The sequence below is a fragment of the Cyberlindnera jadinii genome, assembly GCF_001661405.1.
Source record: "Cyberlindnera jadinii NRRL Y-1542 unplaced genomic scaffold CYBJAscaffold_2, whole genome shotgun sequence".
NCBI lineage: Eukaryota > Fungi > Ascomycota > Saccharomycetes > Phaffomycetales > Wickerhamomycetaceae > Williopsis > Williopsis jadinii.
This window is the reverse complement of record NW_017963653.1, coordinates 1,181,107-1,199,476: the sequence shown is the minus strand read 5'-3', so window position 1 is coordinate 1,199,476 and position 18,370 is coordinate 1,181,107. Positions and strand designations below refer to the sequence as shown.

The 18,370-nt window shown below is 42.9% G+C and overlaps 7 protein-coding genes across 7 annotated transcripts; 5 read left to right on the top strand and 2 right to left on the bottom strand.

The window, feature by feature from the left end:
* Window positions 1-26: 26 nt before the first annotated feature.
* On the bottom strand, window positions 27-1,071 carry CYBJADRAFT_171555 (uncharacterized protein; the record flags this gene model as incomplete). Its single annotated transcript, XM_020216236.1, has 1 exon — window positions 27-1,071. A coding segment is annotated over one exon (1,045 nt), but the record flags the coding sequence as incomplete, so codon positions are not given.
* Window positions 1,072-6,033: 4,962 nt separating this feature from the next.
* On the top strand, window positions 6,034-7,409 carry CYBJADRAFT_166360 (putative peptide hydrolase; the record flags this gene model as incomplete). The annotated part of the gene is made up of 1 exon (XM_020214453.1): window positions 6,034-7,409. A coding segment is annotated over exon 1 (904 nt), but the record flags the coding sequence as incomplete, so codon positions are not given.
* On the bottom strand, window positions 6,977-7,654 carry CYBJADRAFT_123185 (aspartate/glutamate racemase family protein; the record flags this gene model as incomplete). The annotated part of the gene is made up of 1 exon (XM_020212469.1): window positions 6,977-7,654. The coding sequence occupies one exon, from the start codon at window positions 7,652-7,654 to the stop codon at window positions 6,977-6,979; it is 678 nt and encodes a 225-aa protein (XP_020072687.1).
* Window positions 7,655-7,914: 260 nt separating this feature from the next.
* Window positions 7,915-10,821, top strand: SFI1 (Sfi1p). Its single transcript, XM_020214452.1, has one exon. It carries the CDS (start codon window positions 8,002-8,004, stop codon window positions 10,648-10,650), a length of 2,649 nt encoding a protein of 882 aa, XP_020072686.1. The 5' UTR covers window positions 7,915-8,001; the 3' UTR covers window positions 10,651-10,821.
* A 53-nt stretch (window positions 10,822-10,874) lies between these two features.
* On the top strand, window positions 10,875-11,664 carry CYBJADRAFT_51069 (uncharacterized protein). The gene has a single exon (XM_020217745.1). The coding sequence runs from the start codon at window positions 11,207-11,209 to the stop codon at window positions 11,600-11,602; it is 396 nt and encodes a 131-aa protein (XP_020072685.1). The 5' UTR covers window positions 10,875-11,206; the 3' UTR covers window positions 11,603-11,664.
* Window positions 11,665-13,253: 1,589 nt separating this feature from the next.
* On the top strand, window positions 13,254-14,475 carry CYBJADRAFT_166356 (uncharacterized protein). The gene has a single exon (XM_020214451.1). The coding sequence runs from the start codon at window positions 13,449-13,451 to the stop codon at window positions 14,199-14,201; it is 753 nt and encodes a 250-aa protein (XP_020072684.1). The 5' UTR covers window positions 13,254-13,448; the 3' UTR covers window positions 14,202-14,475.
* A 2,378-nt stretch (window positions 14,476-16,853) lies between these two features.
* CYBJADRAFT_166355 (uncharacterized protein) lies at window positions 16,854-18,308 on the top strand. Its single transcript, XM_020214450.1, has one exon. The coding sequence runs from the start codon at window positions 16,934-16,936 to the stop codon at window positions 18,245-18,247; it is 1,314 nt and encodes a 437-aa protein (XP_020072683.1). The 5' UTR covers window positions 16,854-16,933; the 3' UTR covers window positions 18,248-18,308.
* Window positions 18,309-18,370: the final 62 nt, after the last annotated feature.

The following is an 18,370-nucleotide window of genomic DNA, read 5'->3' as shown; positions in this document are numbered from 1 at the left end:
ACCCGTAACAAATCTTGTTGCCGTACTACATCTAGTCCATGTGCTAGAAGTGGTAATTGTAACAGGTTTTTGAACACCATCACCATCACCTCCAGCAGCTCCCTTGACTGGAGTCAACCTTGTAGTTTCACGTACACCATCTCTGCCTCTACCTTGACAGACAACTTCTATGTCGTCAACAACGGAGTAAAGTTGGTAGTTCTGATCAAGTTTATTGCTGTAATCAGAGAACCAAAAACGCGAGCCTGCTGGAATAGCGCCGAATTCGATAGTGACTCTTCTCTTGTTACTGCTCAACGTTTTTGAAGTAATGGCCAAGTTGCTGTATGAAGTTGGGAAACCAAAAGAGTTGAATTGGTTAGTGTAGTAAGCCTCAACATCTTCAAGCTTAAGTTCATAACCGTCATTTTCAATCTCAAAGGTGAAAGTACCACTGGAGATGGCACCACCTCTACACAACTGTGCTGGAGCAGCGTAGTAATAGAAGGTGTCACCTCTCATGGTAATTCTGGAAATGAATTGACGTCCACTGGTGTTGATACCGGAAAAAGAGACTTGGGAGGAGAGATCACCGTTGAAAGTGACAACGTTCGAGCCAGAAGTCCACTTTTTAGCAGATTCAATGGTCTCTGTTCTTCCACCTGCGTCGAAGACAATGAGGAAATCAGCAGTACCAGAAAAGGTTGTGTAAGAGGAAAGATCAGCAGTCAAAGTACAGGTGATAGTAGTCTCAAGGGATCTTCCACCTGCATTGTCAACGTCACAAGAAGCAATGGTTTTATCGTCACTGGTGATATCAAAGTAAGTGCTTAAAATACCGTTGTTCAGGATTCTCACTTGATAGACATATGGCATGGTCAAACTGAATGTATCACCGGTCTCGATTTTGCTTGTGTCGATGGTCCATCCAACTTCGACGTCATACCAGTCAAAAGGAATCTGTGTCGAGGTTTGGGAATCACTGGACTTGGAGATCCTATTCACTGAGGTGAAAACACCATCGACCTCTTTTGCGCAGACATATGATGCCGCCAAAAGAAAGGTGGAAAGTACACTTGTGAGAAACTTCATACTTCCTAAACGAATGATTCTATGAAGAAAGAGGAAGGAGCTCTCCCTGAAACATGAGAAAAGTAAGAGAGATATTAGAAACTTATATACTATTTTAAGAGTTTCTGGAATAAGGAATGTTTTAATGGAATACAGATTGTAACTAGAAGTTATGCATACGAAGCGCTCAAGATCGACCCAAATTAATATGCACATTCTAAGGCCTAACATCTCCAACTCATAGCATGAAACCCTAGATATGAGAAGTATGGACTGTCAGATGTGACATTCGAGGACCGGAATGTACATAGAAGCAGGTACTTCTCGCTTCGGTAGTTTCGATAGATATATGGTTATTCAGACATCTGCCAACGCCCATTCAACGGACGTCTCTAATCGATGAACGATTTCCTTTCACTTGTTCATTAGATTCTCCGTTCGTGAACACAATGAATTGCGAAGAGCGTCAACTTCTCCTTGAAGAATAACCAAGTACTCCATAAAACTGTATGGTTGTATTATAAAAATGATAGATACCTTTTTTCTTTGCATCTATGTATGATGGGCAAAATGCAACGAGGAGATATTTTATGAATGTACATAGGCGTGTATAGACGCAAATTCTGCATACCCGAAAAACATAAATGCAAGCCAACGTATAGAATATGTTATTTTTTGCCTTTATTATAAGAAGTAAGGCATGATCAGTCCATATAATGTGGATTTACACTAGGCATTCATGTTCTCGAGGACTACGTAAAGTAAACAAATTACCACATACCCACCTTGTGAGGCTGTTTGGGGAATGTATTTCGTTGTTCACATGGAGAATCATACGACGCCACAATGGTTACCAGCTTGTAGTTCCATTGATGCTTTTACCTTCTGGAGGCCGGTTTTTCAGTTCTTTGATCTTTAGACCCTCTATTTATGAAGTACTATAACCTAGAAATGGGACAGACCAAACTCATGAGAAATCCTAGACTGTCGGATCTGACAAGCACCTCTAAGAGCTCAAGATCAGCTTTCAATTAGCTCAGTACCCATAGACTAAGTGGGCCTGTAAAATTCCGGCAAATACTCCACCGTTGTATCACCAATGCAAGATTAATAATTTGCCACGCCTAGCACCAGTTTTGGTACCCGTGTAAACTTTGCGCATCATATTGTAAGCGAGAGCATATGCGGTTCAGTACAAATCTAGTGCGCTTATTAAGAAATAAAAAAGAAGAAGAATGTGGGATCTACGGAGCTAGTTTAGGCAGTTTGACCATTGAATCTCGCTCTATGGGTTCAACCAAGAGAGAATAGAAATCTTTCGTTCTAAAGTTTGTCAACGATTGATCCGAGGTTCCCCGTTCAATCAAGAAAAAAAGCTACAGAAAAAAAATTTGGATTATGCAGAAGCTGCTATTACTGAGGCAAGGATGTACATCGCCAAACATATGTAGTATCTCCAAAAAATTGGTGTAAAAAGGTTTCTATTTCAAAAAGAGAATTTCAGTTGTATTGAGCTGTACATCACACATGGCTTCTTTCATATATGGATTGTATTGTGCTATGATCTGTTAACTCTGTAAGCTTTATGAAGTACAAGATAGCCGAGGAGCGCATTCTGAAAGAATGTGTTTCTTGTTTATTCTAGCACAAGTAATGCGTCACACTGTATAAGTGGAATCATGTAATTGATCATCTGCTATATTTAGTAGATTTCCAATAGGCTCGCAAAAGATTTGTATCAAATGGTCCAACAAGAAATGGAAAGGCTGCGGGCAACGTCGACTACACGTCGATCGACTTTGGTCTCTTTTGCGTATGAAGGATTGAAACCTTGAACACATTCTCGTTTCTCAGATATGCTGTTCTTCAGTTCAGGGATGTCATGTTGAACCGTTCCCCGTAAACTTTCACAAGTAGGAAATTGTTTACAATCAGCTCTTAGTCATTTTGCGATGAAATACCTATACTGTAACATCGTTGCTGTAACTGTATATCTCTTTGAAGTTAATTAGATATACGGAAAGTTGTGTATTAGTCTTCAAGTTGTGGTTTCTGCAACAGGCTTGTTTGCGAAACGTTTTGTTGCAGTTTTTTTGTATTGTGATTTTGACTTTAGTATTACATGCCTGACAAACGCAACTGTCAGGTTCCTAACACAAACGAACAATACAGTATTACCCCAAATTTAGAAACGTAAACACGCCCCGTATATAGGGTCTCAGTCTACAATTGATATCCGTGAAATGTGATAGCTGTACATTATATGTGTGGCTTTTCACTTCGCAATGTTGTTCTGGCGGACAATGTTCCACAAGACGCCTTAGCAGGTCGGTAGTTATTACCATTTATCCTGCACTTTCAGTGCTATGTAACTTAAGGCGTACGTGCTCAATATGAAAGTTCATAAAAGTTCATACTGAAGAATAATTGTGGAATTTTGGGCATTAATGGAAATTTTCGAAGTACATTGCTCCATGTACAATTGCTGGATTATTTTTGAGAATATCTAAAAAGTTTTGCGACTGGAATTGACTGTCAGGAAAGACTACTATGTGCTTGGTATAATACGCCTTTAATTTCCATACTCCAGCCTTTGGCTCTTGTCAATCGATAATATATAGAAACCATGGCGTTTGTCGACCAATAAATGTTGAAACTATCAGTTGATGCTTAACGATTTTCCTAGATACTTGTTGTTTGCTGAAAGTTCCAACTTTCAATAAGCGGTGGTATTGACATGCCCAACACTAAGTGAAAGTGGTGAATATACGCCAGAATCAGCAAGAGTGCAGAAGAGAGGAGGATTGCTTCGATCGTCCGCTTGTTCTGATTACGATACTTCGCATAATGTACATATGCTTGGCAGTTACTATTGAACTTCTCTCAAATTTCAATCACACAGATTTCCAGAAACAGCGACCAAATGGAATTCGTGAAAAACGGTTCATTTAACTCCATGCATGGATCATTCAATGAGGGAGCTTAATAGGGAAACTAACTCCTAATACGATTTGCAAAGATGTTCGGTGATCAGCTTACAGAGAACCTATGACGGAGACTTTCCGAAATTATCAGCATGCATGCGATATTGCAAGTGTGGCAAAGTCGAAAGTTATGTCTGTTTGGTGATCTGGAACCTGAAACCCACATATATATGCAACGACTCATATTAATACATTCTCTCTTTTGCGTGCAAGTTGCAAGCCGGATACGAAAAAGCACTCCTCAATCAACATCAACATTTGCTATATATTTTTTGTTGAAAAATTTCTGGAGGAATGTAGTACTGAGAAGAAGTGTCATTGGAAGATTATTTCTTTAATTACATTGAGATCTGAACTTCCTGCTTATTTTTTTTGTTGAACTTAATACGGCTTGGTTTCCACCCTCATACAACTCGTAAACATCCTTAACCCAAAGAAATGCAGTGTAACTAAAAAACCGCACACAGTCCAATTTGACTTTGAACGCCAATTTCGAATCTACCAATTGATCGGAGATGATAATCTTTAGATTAACGAACAAGTATTGGTTCAAAAAGCATGCTGTTGTAGCTGACAATAACTGAAGACTAGGGAACAATGACCAAGGCCTGCCTCAAAGCCGAAGGAAATATCTGAGAGTTAGAACCAGTTAATACAAGACACCAATTCGAGCATGTTTCACAACCATGCCCGTAACGTTGTTGGTACTGGGTATTGGCCATTGGCTGGCTACTGGGGACTATGGATTCATTCAAATGATTTCATTGGAGCGGTGTGTACCTACGGTTGAATCAAGGCGCAGGGCAGTGCATTAACAACAAAATAAGCGAGTTTTGCCGGTCGTTGCGGAATTTCTCTAATTACTATGCAGCGAGACTCTGAAGATGGGGGGCTCTAGAGCGTATAACCCAGAGTCGAGACCTTGAATAGAAGAGCATAGGATTGAGTATTTCATGGAATTGTTTCATGAGCAGATCCAAGTTTCAGATTTCAATACAGCAAACTATCTTCAAGCCAACAAAACTGTACAAATTACGAGGTCCTGGCATTTGACAAAGGCAAAAAGGGAAAAAAAATCTTTTAATGCAAATAATATGACGTCGTGTAAGCACATCAGAATATCTACATGGAATCTTCTTGAAAAATCTGTGATAGCCTGTGCAGGAGCTTGCTCCATTTCACAGGAGGCCCTGGTCGTCATTGCGAACAAGATCTTGAGAATTGGGTATGACTGCTACAAAGCATTCATGACAAAGTAGAAGGTGCTAAGTCACCATAGATTAATAATACTCCTATTAACATCAATCTTCACTGGCAAAGACACCTTAAACAGCCGTCTAAGGGGACAAATAATATCCCAATGATTTTGATATGTCAATTTGACGTTAGAAGAGATCAATCCCATAGAACCTCGGAAAAATACCACATTCCAGCGATTATCGAGTGATCTGTTGAAATTAAACGTTTTTGAATCAAATTCAAAGGTTGCCGTGTTGCTGATCTTTGTTGATTTACACCAGAAAAACCTGGTCAGACCATGGGTTACCTTCCATCAACGTGTGTGGCTTTTGACCTCTGTTAGACTATTTGTCTGTGTTGTATAGCAATGGTCAGATTCATACGCACTTCAAGGTGAATAGCGTACAGCCTTTAACCGAGTTAATGGAAATCCATGGATATATGACCGTCAAGGAGCAAAATTGGGCTATTGTGCTCTGTTAACATCAGTCTACCACTTTTCATACTGGTTTGTACTGGCTTATAGGAACCATGTGAAAGGAACCTCAAAACATCCAGACACCATACCCGTCCTCCAGTCAATCACTGTCAGGATTGAAGGGAGTAAAGTAATCCACACCGTTGAGGCCAACACAATTCGTAAGAAGATTCAATTGCTTCAACATCATAATGTGTGGAAGATATGCAATGTCAATGGTATGGATAGGGGAGCGTTTTTCCTATCTTTATTTCAGTTCAATGCTGACAGTTCGTTCCTTAGCAACCACAGGCTCTACAACATGAGATGCACCAACAGTACGAGCAATACATCCAAGAGCCTCATTTAAACGTTTCAGAAGTTCATAACGACTATTCATCATACAACATTGGTCCCACAAAGAGAGCACCTGTTTATCGCATAGCTAAAGACGGAAACGGAGTACTAGAGTACATGTCCTGGGGCCTTGTACCGACCTGGACAAAGAGACCTAATGAATTCACACAGTACAAGACGTTCAATGCTAGAAAAGAGGCGATAATTGAAGGTTCAAAACTTTGGGCAAGCGTTTCAAAATTTCACAGATGTGTTATCCCTGTCGAAGGGTATTATGAATGGCAACAAAGGTCCATTGGAACGACGAAAAGAATAGAAAAGGTCCCCTATTATATCAAACGTAAGGATGGAAAGGTTATGTTCCTCGCTGGATTATGGAGTAAAACCATCTTGGAGAATGAAGACAAATTTGAGAGCTACACTGTCGTAACTGGTCCTGCACCTGAGAAGATGGAATGGCTTCATCATAGGATGCCTATCGTCCTTGAGCCAGGGTCAAAGGAATGGGAACAGTGGTTAGGGAAAAATGGGCACTGGGATAAAGAAATAGCTCAAGTTGCACTTGATGTTCATGACCATGACGAACTTGAATGGTATCAAGTCACCAAAGATGTTGGAAAGATGTCTAATGATGGGCCACAACTTGTCAAGCCCGTGAAAAAGGGAGGTATCACAGCGTTTTTTAAGAACAACGTGGTTAAGGAGGAGGAGCAAAATGTCTTGAATCATAATGAGAAGACTCCCAAGGTTAAATTCAAGGAAGAGGAGGGGACAGATCACGAGGACGAGCGCAAGGTGGAGGGCCCAAAGACCGATAATAAGAGGCCATCAGAGTCAATTGCTGAAAGAATACACTCAAAGAAGCACAAGGTAAAATAACTATATGAATTTAAAGACTATTGAATCTAACCAAGGAGTTGAGCAATTCAGCTCCAATTTTGACACTATCAATGAATTTCACGCCATCAAATTCAGCCTCCAGCTTCGCTTCTAACCCAGAGAGACCTGCACAACCCAACAAGACTGTCTTTGCCCCGGAATCCACACAGATGCGCGCCTTTTCAACCAACTTCTTGAAGTACTTTGGATCACCAAGCTTCAGCACTTCAACATTTGATGCCACTGTCCCAGTGAATAGTGGCACATTCGCACCACCAAACAGGTGATAAACCGCATCGTCGAGGATCTTCTCCCACGAGGACGTGGAGGTCAAGATACCAAACTTATCAGGGCTCTGTGTGAGGGCATAAGTAACGCTGGCCTGGAATATACCCAAAACCGGTTTGGCAGTATGCTTCCTCAATTCGTAGATTAACGGGTGGTCTGAATAACAGCAGACCAGATAACCCGAGTAATCATCAACGTAGTGCTTCAGAAGGTCCGGGAGACAAACCTCTGTGGACTTCCTGGAAGTCTCGGGTCCATCAATCTCGGGTGGAGCATCTGGTGGGCCCGTGTAGAATTCTAACTCAGTTGCTGGTGGTACCGGCAACAGACTCTTCAAGTTATCCGTGACAGACTGCGAAGAGTTTGGGTTGATGATAAGAAGCTTGTTAATTGTGCCCATGTTGAACCGTTTCCAATTGTAAGCACAGTATAGCCACCTATGACAAACGACGCATTGTTAGTGGCTGAGAAAGTCAAAGAAACACAAGATGTCCCAGTTTTATACATCCGTGTGTATCTTATCAGCACCGTCCAGCCATTGGGGACATCTTCGGCAAGTTCCGAGACTCTGGGGGTGGAAGACATCCGGACACCACATAAACTGCTAACCAGGCCATACAACAACGAAAAAGGTAAACAAAAACAACGCTGTGGGCGGTTAACAGTTTCGAGGAAGGATATGCTTTGACGGGTATTAAACATTGAAGGTGTTCTAAGTGACTTATCGAGGTGCTCGGACACAGTACGATGGAGCGTCCAGAGAGGGCATTGGATACGCAGGAGCTTATCAACAAAGTGACGCAGTTGGACCTTGGGTCGCCTACTCGTGACAGAGAAGCTGCGACACGAGAACGCGTACAATGGGAGTCAACAGATAGTTACCTCAATGCGGACGTGAACGCGTTGTCCAGGAGTAAATCGCCTAGACGGTTCAATGTGAGTGAACGTACTGTGATAATAGGCGACGATTTGGTTCCAATCACACCGATACATCGCACCGTCAGCGGGAGCTCACTGGAGTTGCAGGTGGATGATGATGATGATGATGATGGTACAGATGAGCAAGATCTTCTCGGGCAGCGACAACAAACCACCTCAGTAAGGCATGTAATACCCTTAGACTTACACCTGTTGGAGGAGCTGCTGAGTCAATTACCACTGACTGAAACCAACGCTCATTTCCAGGGCATTTTTGCTAACTACATTGCCATACTTGAAGAGCATGAGCTAGACCCTGCAACTGATAAGTTCATCATCACTGTCTATAACCAACTACGGTCCGGCGGTGATTATTCAAAATTATACAAAGTTATAGATATCTTTGTGAAGCATCCGTGTAATGAAGCGATGAAACTGTCAAATTTTCTTCATTTCAGGGAGTTTAACAATATGGCCAAATTCTTCAAAATATGGCTCATAAAAAGGAGAAAGAACCATGAAATGGACAAGAACGTCCAAGTATGGCAGTTGTACTTGAAGAAGAAATACATTGCTGCCTGGTATTTCAGATTGAAGAGTGTAACTGAAGATTACCAAAACAATGCAGAGATATTCGCCAAGGTGAAATTAACGATGAAGTTTTGGGATATTTGGAGAGCAAACTTTGAAGAATGCCAGGAATTAGAAACTGTGTGTGATTTGCAAACACAATCGAAAATATTGTCCAAATGGGTTGACAGGCTTAATTCGTCGGAGAAAGGCAAGGAACTTTACTCTACGAACTTGTTACGTAAAATATTCAAACAATGGAGGTTGAAGTCAATAACAGTGCAAAGAATCCTGTCGGTTTTCTTTGCCAAGTGGACAAAGAAAGCGAGACAACTAGAAGTTATGGAGCAATGCGCTTCTGATTTGGAGATGGCTCTTCTCGGTGGATTCTTTTTCACCAAATGGAAAGGTATCATGTCTAGATCGTTAGGCCAGACACATCAATTGGAGGAAATACACAAAGCATATTCAAAAGAGAAGTTTTTGAGTTTATGGAGGTATAATTTATTCTTAAAGTTGAAACAAAACGAAGTCATCGAGAAGCGCAGGGAATTTCTCAAACAGTTTGTAATGAATCAGTTCAAAAGGAAGTTTGAAAACGATCAGAAAGCTCAAAAGTTCTTGGACAATTTACGAGGTAAATTAATGGCCAGGTATTTTGGCTCTTGGTATTACAAACTAACTCTGAGGAAGTATGAGCGGTCTATTGAACAAGGTACATTTCAGTCATGGAGAGAGAAGGTAAAGTTGAAAAAGTTGGGAAAGTATCACGAGGGCTTTGTCCAGCAAATATTTCTCAACAAATGGATCAAAAAATATACCCAGGTGATGGACTCTTCAGAATTGGCGAAAAAGGCTATGGACTCGTATACCAAGGTCATTTATTTCGAAAACTGGAAGCGTAGTTTAACCGAGTTATGCATGGATAGCAAAGCTGCAGACAGAATGGCCATCAAGAAGTTCTTTACAAAACTAAGCGCAAAGAAGCGGTCAATCGATGAAATGACCATCAGAGCAGCCAATGTATACAAAGAAGATCCTTGGAATACGGTCAAGACTTTGTTCTTTCAGAAGTGGAATGATGCGTACGATAACAGAGTTGAGATCAAATTGCTACCAAAGATTTCAGAGTTTGAAGCACAGATTTCCAAGACCCGGACTTTGAACGCCTTGAGAGCTTGGTATGACCGGTACCAAACTTATCTGGATCAGGAAATCTTGTTTAAGCGTGATTTCTTGAAGGAGACTTTATTGCGTCCAACATTTGATCGTTGGTTACAGCAGTACGATCTATTTAACGATCTGGAACAAAGGGCTAATGGCATGAACGAAACAAACCTCTTGTCTACAGGGTTGACAAAGTTGCAGTTGGCCTATCTCAGGACGCAAGAATTGCAGCTGTCCCTTGTGGAGTTTGAGGAAGAGAGGGACTTGAAATTGAGCATGACGTATCTTAACCTTTGGTCCATTGAACTCATGAAAGCCCGCCGGGACAATGAGGCTGTTGACAAATTTAGATCACGGTGGAGTCGGGCCCGCCTCAGGGGAATTCTTTCATTGTGGAGATCAAAACTAGAAGACACTATGGAGAGCACCTTCAGAGCACTAAGCGATGAGTCATTTGACCCTGATGATTCGCCGACGCGGGGGAAGTCTCCAATTAGCAGCTTTGAAGCCATGATAACACCGCAGAAGTTCACTCGTGATCCATTAGAGACCTCGAGTCTGTTGTACAGCGGTGGTAGATCAACTATGCCGGGATCTGAGAGAATAAGGAGAAAGCGCATGGAGGCTCTTAAGGTGCGTTATTCACAGGTTAAGAAGGCCATTCCGAGTCCATTGAAGAAAGATAGGAAACTTGATGATTCCTTTCTCTCAACTCTATGGAAGAATGATGAACCCATATGACGACAACAATCTCGCTATAGAAATATTTGTTTCAATAACTTATGAAGTACATGCGTTGTAAACTGAGGGGGGGGGGGCATGAGCTAACCACAGGGGACCAGGAACATTTTATCAACCCAACAGAATGATGTAGTTCCGATTTCCGACCACGTCCAGGAACAGGATTATTAAGTTGTCATACATGTAATCAAACCCATGTTCAGTCCGCATATGAGTAGAAGAAGATGGTCATGAACCTAATCTACACAGATAGCTTGTTTTCGTTAAGAACACACATGTGATATACATATTGCTTGGTAACGTGTGCTTCATTACACTGTAATGCTATGACGTCCATGGTTTATCTTGTCAGTTATACGGAGAAGATGGTGGGCAACGAATCTTGACGACTAAGTCGGAAACTGAAGCCCTCTGGAATGGTGCGTTTTGGTAACCACAACAGCAGCATAGGACGAAGATTACAACTGTTGCCCAAAACAGGTGCCCTTTTGTAGACTTTCGTAGACTTTTAAGCCAAATCTGAAACTGCTGTCAAGGCACGAGAACGCACAGCAAAATGATAGCAAAGCTGATTTATGGTAGGGAAAGTGTCCGCTATATGGGCAATTCAAGCCTAAAAATCAAAATCCTTCCCTCAGGGAAAATTTTACGAAGCATACAACGGCCATTTGACAGGCTCCTTTTCCCCATAATTACGAAGAAAGAGCAGTTCAAAGTTGGAAAACGTCAACGTCGTGAGATGGATAACCTGGAAATTATGCACGACGTTAAACTGCACTTCAACCGCTTGTTGCGCGCATTCCATCTCATAATCCCTGTCGAGTGCAAGAAGAACAACATTCACGACCCTCGAGGTAAAACTGTCGCGTTAGACTCCGGCAGCACGCACTTCATCACTGAGTATTCTCCAGCTGGGGGTCCTTTCATCTCTCATTGCGCAGGGAGAAAATAATGGCGTTGAAGAAGAAGATAGGCGAGATGCAGGCCGCGAGGAAATCAAAGCAATGCCGTAAACTGTACAAAAAATAACAGACAGAGTGACTGATGATCATTGGCAAACCATAAAACATCTAACATCATCGTACGAAAACATCGTACCACCACCATTCGAAAGTCGAGAATTGGTAAGCATGAGCAGGAACCGCGGGATGAACAAAAACTTGATTATGAGCTCGCATTAAGCCTTTTACCAGTGTTTGGCCTTCAAATGTCAAGTCACGGGGACACGTCTCTCGAGAATGACTGAAGAGTACACGAGCAAGACATGTGGGACAATAAAAGACACACTGTCTCTGGCCGACCACACCTTCCACTGTGCCTCTTGCAACCTGTTTGTCGACCACGACATCAACAGTGCACGCAACATCCTCGTCAAGTGTCTTACCACATCTCACTAAGACACACACACAAGGAGTGCGTTCATGCTCCTCTAAAATCACCACCTCTGTTCTGTCTCGTTTACTCTCTATCGGGAGCATAAAATGGCACACTTTCACGAATGACCATTGAGTTGGTTGAGCACTTCGGCAACGGACATCCCAAAACCCCGGTGTACGGGCTTCGGGTTTATCTTTAGGCCGAAGGAAAGCAAGGTTTTCCCCCAAAAAACAAAAAACAGACAGCGTAACCAAGGGAAACTTTCGTGCGAGACGGTGCGTCTTTCATAAGGTGGCAAACCAAACAGGCGCGTGGAATTGATGGATTCCTCAGCTCCATTGAAGGGATGGAACAAGGGACCTAAACCAAAAAGGCTTTGGAATGACACCGGGTCGAAACAACGGACCTAAACCGAGAAAAGCTTGGAATGACACCAGAGAGTCGAAACAAGGGGCACCGGATTTGTATCATCAGGAAGAGGTTGGCCAATCCCATGAAACCAAGGTCGGGTACCTCTCTCATCATCAAACCCGAGATACCATAGAGATTGTAGAGCCGACATATGGCGTTTTATGCCGAGTTTGACTTCCAGCATTGAGAGAGACAGAAAAAATTATATGCATCTGAACCCAAATTGGGCAGCATGCTGGCAGGGTGATTTTGCTAATTATCAGCACCCAAAGTTCATGTACCTTCTGTGTCGCCTGCCCAGACTGGTGGCCTCCGTACTCCCTTGTTCGTTTAGTTGATGTATAAATATCAGGTCTAAATTCCCCCAAAAGTCCGACCTTTATAAAACTCAGGCGTATACCAGAGCTTTGTACGCAGACAGCAAGCCCTTGGGAGAGATCATACCAATTCATCAGTCTCTCTACATTGAGCACACCTAAAGCCCCACGAAGAAGGGCTATTGTTTTGAACACGAGTATCCACGTCTCCCAGCAACACAAGAGGCTTCTTTTTCTTTTCGCCCCTCCGTTTCTTTCTTGTTCATTCCACCTCAAGTTTGCGTGTTTGAAGCCTTTCCTTCCAATCCACACTGCTTCTCGCTGCAGAAGCCTTTGACCCTGGAAATTGCATTAGTGTTTTATATTTTGCCGAGGCCGAAACTTGAAACGTTTTATGTGCATCGAACTGTCATCTCAGAAATCATTTATAAACATTTTTCTTTTCTCCTTGTCCTATACTGGTTGTCTACACAATTACCATAAGAGGGTTATTGAGTCCATAGAGAGCTGGAAAGAGACATTTAACCTCGTCAATCACCACTACACCCAGGAGTTCCAGAATTCAAAACAGTTGTGTTCTGCTCTTCGTATTTACACAAACACGGTTCTCTTGTCGGTGCAGGTTTTGCTTAGAGTACACACAAGAAAGCAGAGAAGAAGCAACAAGCAACAGCAACAACAACACACAAATAGATGGCTTCAAGTGTTATAGTACAGCCTTGGATTACATCAGATATGGGGCAGGCCAGAGATTCGAGCCCAAGGTCTAAACACGAGTCTCCAAAAGAGGCCAATGAACGCCATTCTCTAGCATTGTCTTGCATACAGGTGTTTACAAAGATCTGGAGTTTCCACTCGAAGTTGATCAAGGAGGTTCTTATACCTTCGAAGAGAGGCGGGTTCTTCCACTTGCCCATGTCTAAATCTTCATCACAGCTGGATGCTGATTTATCAACCGAGTCTGGGTCCTCTTCGAGAAAGGCATCGACGGGATCTGACACACAACCTTGTATCCAACAACAAGGACAGCGGCAACTACCGCAACAGCAAACAGACCAGCTGGCATCTAAGAAGCAACAGCGAAAGTCACTACAGACAAAACATGTTAAAGTGGTGACCCGCCAGGATATACTTAACGGTGTTTACAAAGTTCCAGGTGCTGAATCCTCCCCAACTTCGCCAAAGTTGGGCGCTGCCACGATGGCGCGTTCCTCCTCTAAGAAGTCGAGACATTCACAGCAGTTTCAAAGACCTCGTCGCTCAATGAGCTCTCGCTCGTACATCTCTACGATGTCATCCACGTCCCTTCCTGAATCTACAAAGGCAAGACCTCAGCCACCGGTTAACAGGGGAAGCGTCTTGAGTAGCGACGGTTCGATACTTGTCACGATGAATAGAACCAAGACCAGAGATAGCCAGCTATCGACAGTTACATCAAGGGCTTAACATCATCCGCTATGGAGGCTAATTCGGAAATTTTACACAGAGCCGGTACGTGTTGATTGAGCTATTTTACACGTACCGGGTGCACTCATCAAGCCGAGCACAATCGCATTTTCATCCTCAAACCCCTTTTCTCACCAAGGGAAGCCTATTTGGAGACGTATATTCATTTGCAAATACTTTTTAATGACACGTTATGACCTTTACATCTATCAGTTATAACCCTTTGTAAGCCCTAACTGCGTGTTTGCAACAAGTGTGCACTGCTCCAAGAGCAAAGTCTCAAGACGCTGGCCAAGGGACTGAAATATGCATCCCTGTGTGCTTAGTGCTCAATGCTCACGGTACTTTTTTTCGCCTTTTTCTCACAAAGCTTATGTAAACTCGCATGTAATGGCGCATAGTTTATGCAGGCTGATGAAAATAAGGTTAGAAAAGGGCATTAGTAACGGTAGAGCCACTATGTTATCTTGAAGCCCGCCTTTAAAGTGTGACAGGTCAAGATTTTTCTTTGCATTGGAATTGAACTCAGTGAAGTTGGAGAGTCGAGAAGTGGTGGACACCGAGTAACTGGTTGAGACCCTGGGTTTATTGGATATCAAGTAATCATTGTGAAGTGGATGGTAGGGCTACTAGTCTCTTAAGGCGTGACAGAAGTTGTTCAGGAAGGGCAAAGTCGATGTTGACCAAGATGATGGAAGCTCAAACTTGCCTTTGCAATCAATGTTGTTCAGCAGATAATCAACACCCATCGACACCCAACTATGACAAATCTTCAGTGCCACTTGGAGAGTTCTCTCTTGTAGTTTTACATCTTTTGGCACAACATTGCTCGTTGATCGCTCGTGTCCTTCTATTCAACAGTTATCACCGCTGTTAGTCATCTCTGTGTTTTCAGCTTGACGGTTTACTCTCAAATTCCATGATATTAATGACATCATCCCGGTGTTGTAAAGGTGAATCTTACGATGAGTCTCTCATTACTGTGGTAGTAATAACAGGTTACAGCACCTTTGTCCGCTCTTTCAAAAAAAAAAAAAAGAAAGACCAACACACAACTCTTTCAATACTGAGGCCTAAAAGTACTCCCCTCTATTCGTTGAATTGAATTTTTCAATGCCTACCTGAAATACTTTCTGTGCAGGATGAACGACTCTTCCTTCAAACTTCATTAATAGCCTCAGAGTAGAATCGAGTAGCCTTTATCATATTCAATGTCAATACCGCATGTACAACGGCGTACTTGAATATTGATAACCGAAGATGTTTAGAATAATTGATCAATATCCGAGTTGTCTCAAATTCTACCACATGTGCCCTTTCTGCCGTTTGAGTAGGCGTCGGTATATATGGCACATTCATTGAAGGTCGTATTCCATCGAACTACTTCAAGTAACTTTGTACTTTTCATATGCTCCAGTGCTTTCTAAGTCAGTGTTTGACGACATTGGGTGGTGAACTGTATCTGAGTATTTTTCATTAGCTTAACCAATGTTTCAGTTGCGTCACTCTTTGTAGTCCATGGAGTGAGTGACAGATCTAAAAATTGACTCCAGAAAAACAATTGTTACAAGGAATTTCTCTTTCTGAATCATCAAGTGCTAAATTATTTCAAATGAGAGGAAGTCAGTCTTACAAGGACTCTAAACTCTGGCAGTCTAGGTGTTGACTTTTCCCACGCTCAGCTAAGAATAACAACTTGATGCGCTCGTTCTACACGCTTTCAAATGTCCGCATCATCATATACTGGCGATCGACCGAGCATTTGCTTGATTACTGTTCTTTACACGGGAGACGTACACACAGATCAATAAACAGTACCAAGCAGTTCAAGAGGGCCCTTCTGTGCAATGAATGTCTAAGCCCATCTCTGCTCACGAACTCATCGGGCATATTTGGAGATAAATTGCGACTGGAACATGCATTCACCTGCATATTGAGAGAGGGCTATAACTTACAATTGCCAATCACATGAGCTAGCTGAATGCTTATGATAGTGTTCCACAGCGTGACACAGCAGGTTTAGAACGGTCGTTTTGTATTTGAAATATTATGAATCTCCCCTCAAAAATTTGATTATCAAAATGCCATGTTTTGACACCAGCTGATCACCGATACGTCAAACCGTAGGCTGAACTGTATTCGCCCCAGAATCAACAATTGCTTTGAGATTTCCATCCGGATGAATACACGCACCATGAACGGGTACAGTCTCACAATGAGGGCACTTCGAACAGTTTATACACTGCTTGTAAGACATGTAATCACGAGAGAACAAGGTGTTCGTTAGATCTTTGAGAAGTCTCAGCTGATGGAGCATAATACATATACACTTCATGTATTTATGAAGTAGCCAAATGAACACCACGCTCCATACGCTTGACCTGCTCCACCCACTCCACCTCTACCAACCCAGTATACACACGTCTGATCAACATGATGCTAGCATTAGACCAAGTTGTTCCAAAGAACGCTCTGATCACCTGACTTGTTATGGGAATTCCGGGAAAACGTCCGGAAATCAACCAATAAAGCAATTGCCGTTTTCGGCTAAATTGAAAAAAGGCTCGGTCGGGAAATTCTGACGTTTAGCCGTGTGCTTCCGTCTCGCATTCTTTGACACCAAAAAGTACCTCACACTTATACAAATTTTATAAAAGAAGAGCCATATCTTCCGGCTGTTTCAACGTTTAGTTTGCATTGCAACATAGCACGATTGCACTCGAGAAGATACCATGAACACAATACACATAATAACACTACTACTGCCGCTAGTGGTGAGCTCATTGCCTATTGATCTAGCCTCAGATTACTTCCAAGGGTTTGAGGTAAACGAGACAGCCGTTGTGGAGTATATCGCATCCAGGAACCCTCATTTGAATTTGAAGAGATTACCACCAATCGGGTCTCTACCTCTAGATGCCAATACCAAAGTGTTAGCACCTGGGGAGATACCGGACTATGTGCTGGCGTACTGTCCTAAAGTTCATCTCTACACAGAGGAGACATACCTCCCCTATGACATTGCAGACTACGTGAGGTATTTCCACGTTGAGACGAAGAACCATACCGTGATACACAACGCACCTTTATCACTGCCCATGTTGGCTTCATTTGCGAAGAATGAGAGTTTGAAGGACGAGGAGCTGTTCTTAACCTCGGATCATGAGTTTGATAACGATCCAGAGTGGCTGACGGGTAAGCTGAACAAGCCTGATCTATCGACAGGAAGAATACGGGATGCTCCAAGTACCCTAATAGTTGTCGACAAGGGGAATGGGTGGGTAGATGCGTATTGGTTTTACTTCTACTCCTTCAATTTGGGACCTTTCGTCATGGGTCATGGTCCATACGGGAATCACATTGGTGATTGGGAACACTCTCTAACGAGATTCTACAAGGGCATTCCAGTTTACGTGTGGATGTCTGCTCATGGTGGTGGCGGTGCGTATTACTACAGTGCCCTTGAGAAGACGGACACTGGCAAACCTGTCATATTCAGCGCTAGGGGTACTCATGCCAATTACCCGTCCACTGGCCAACATTCCCACGACCTACCATTTGGAATCTTGAGCGACTTTACAGACCGTGGTGCTCTTTGGGACCCATCGTTGAACTATCTGGGATACACATGGGATGGCTCCAGCGTGTCTCCAGTGAGTAACACCAGTAAACCCGACAACCACAGAGAATTGGCATATGGCGACTGGCTGTTATACGATGGTCGTTGGGGAGACGACAAATTACCACCCAACGATCCTCGCCAGCGTTGGTCGCCCTGGGAATGGAAGTACATAGAAGGGCCTACTGGGCCCCTCACCAAGCACCTTGAGAGAAGTGCGCTCTGCCAAAGGGCCAAGTGGTACAATTTTGCACAGAGATGTCCAGCCAAGAAGTTCATCTCGCTGGGCCATGGACCTGAAAGGGAGAGTGGTGTTGTCTGTGCCGATCTCTGGCACTGGGTAAGGCCTCTGTGGGCGAAATGGGCATTGGAACAACTAACATGGGGTGGTGGTCTCTGCTGGCTTTCCAACGCAATCTGGGGCTAACAGTATGCACCGATTACGGAACGCAGCGGGCGAATTGATATCTGGCAGCTCAACGTGACTGTGGGACGAGGTGCTGTGTTCAGCCATATATAAATAAAGACCATTTCAGGGTCTACTGGTGAA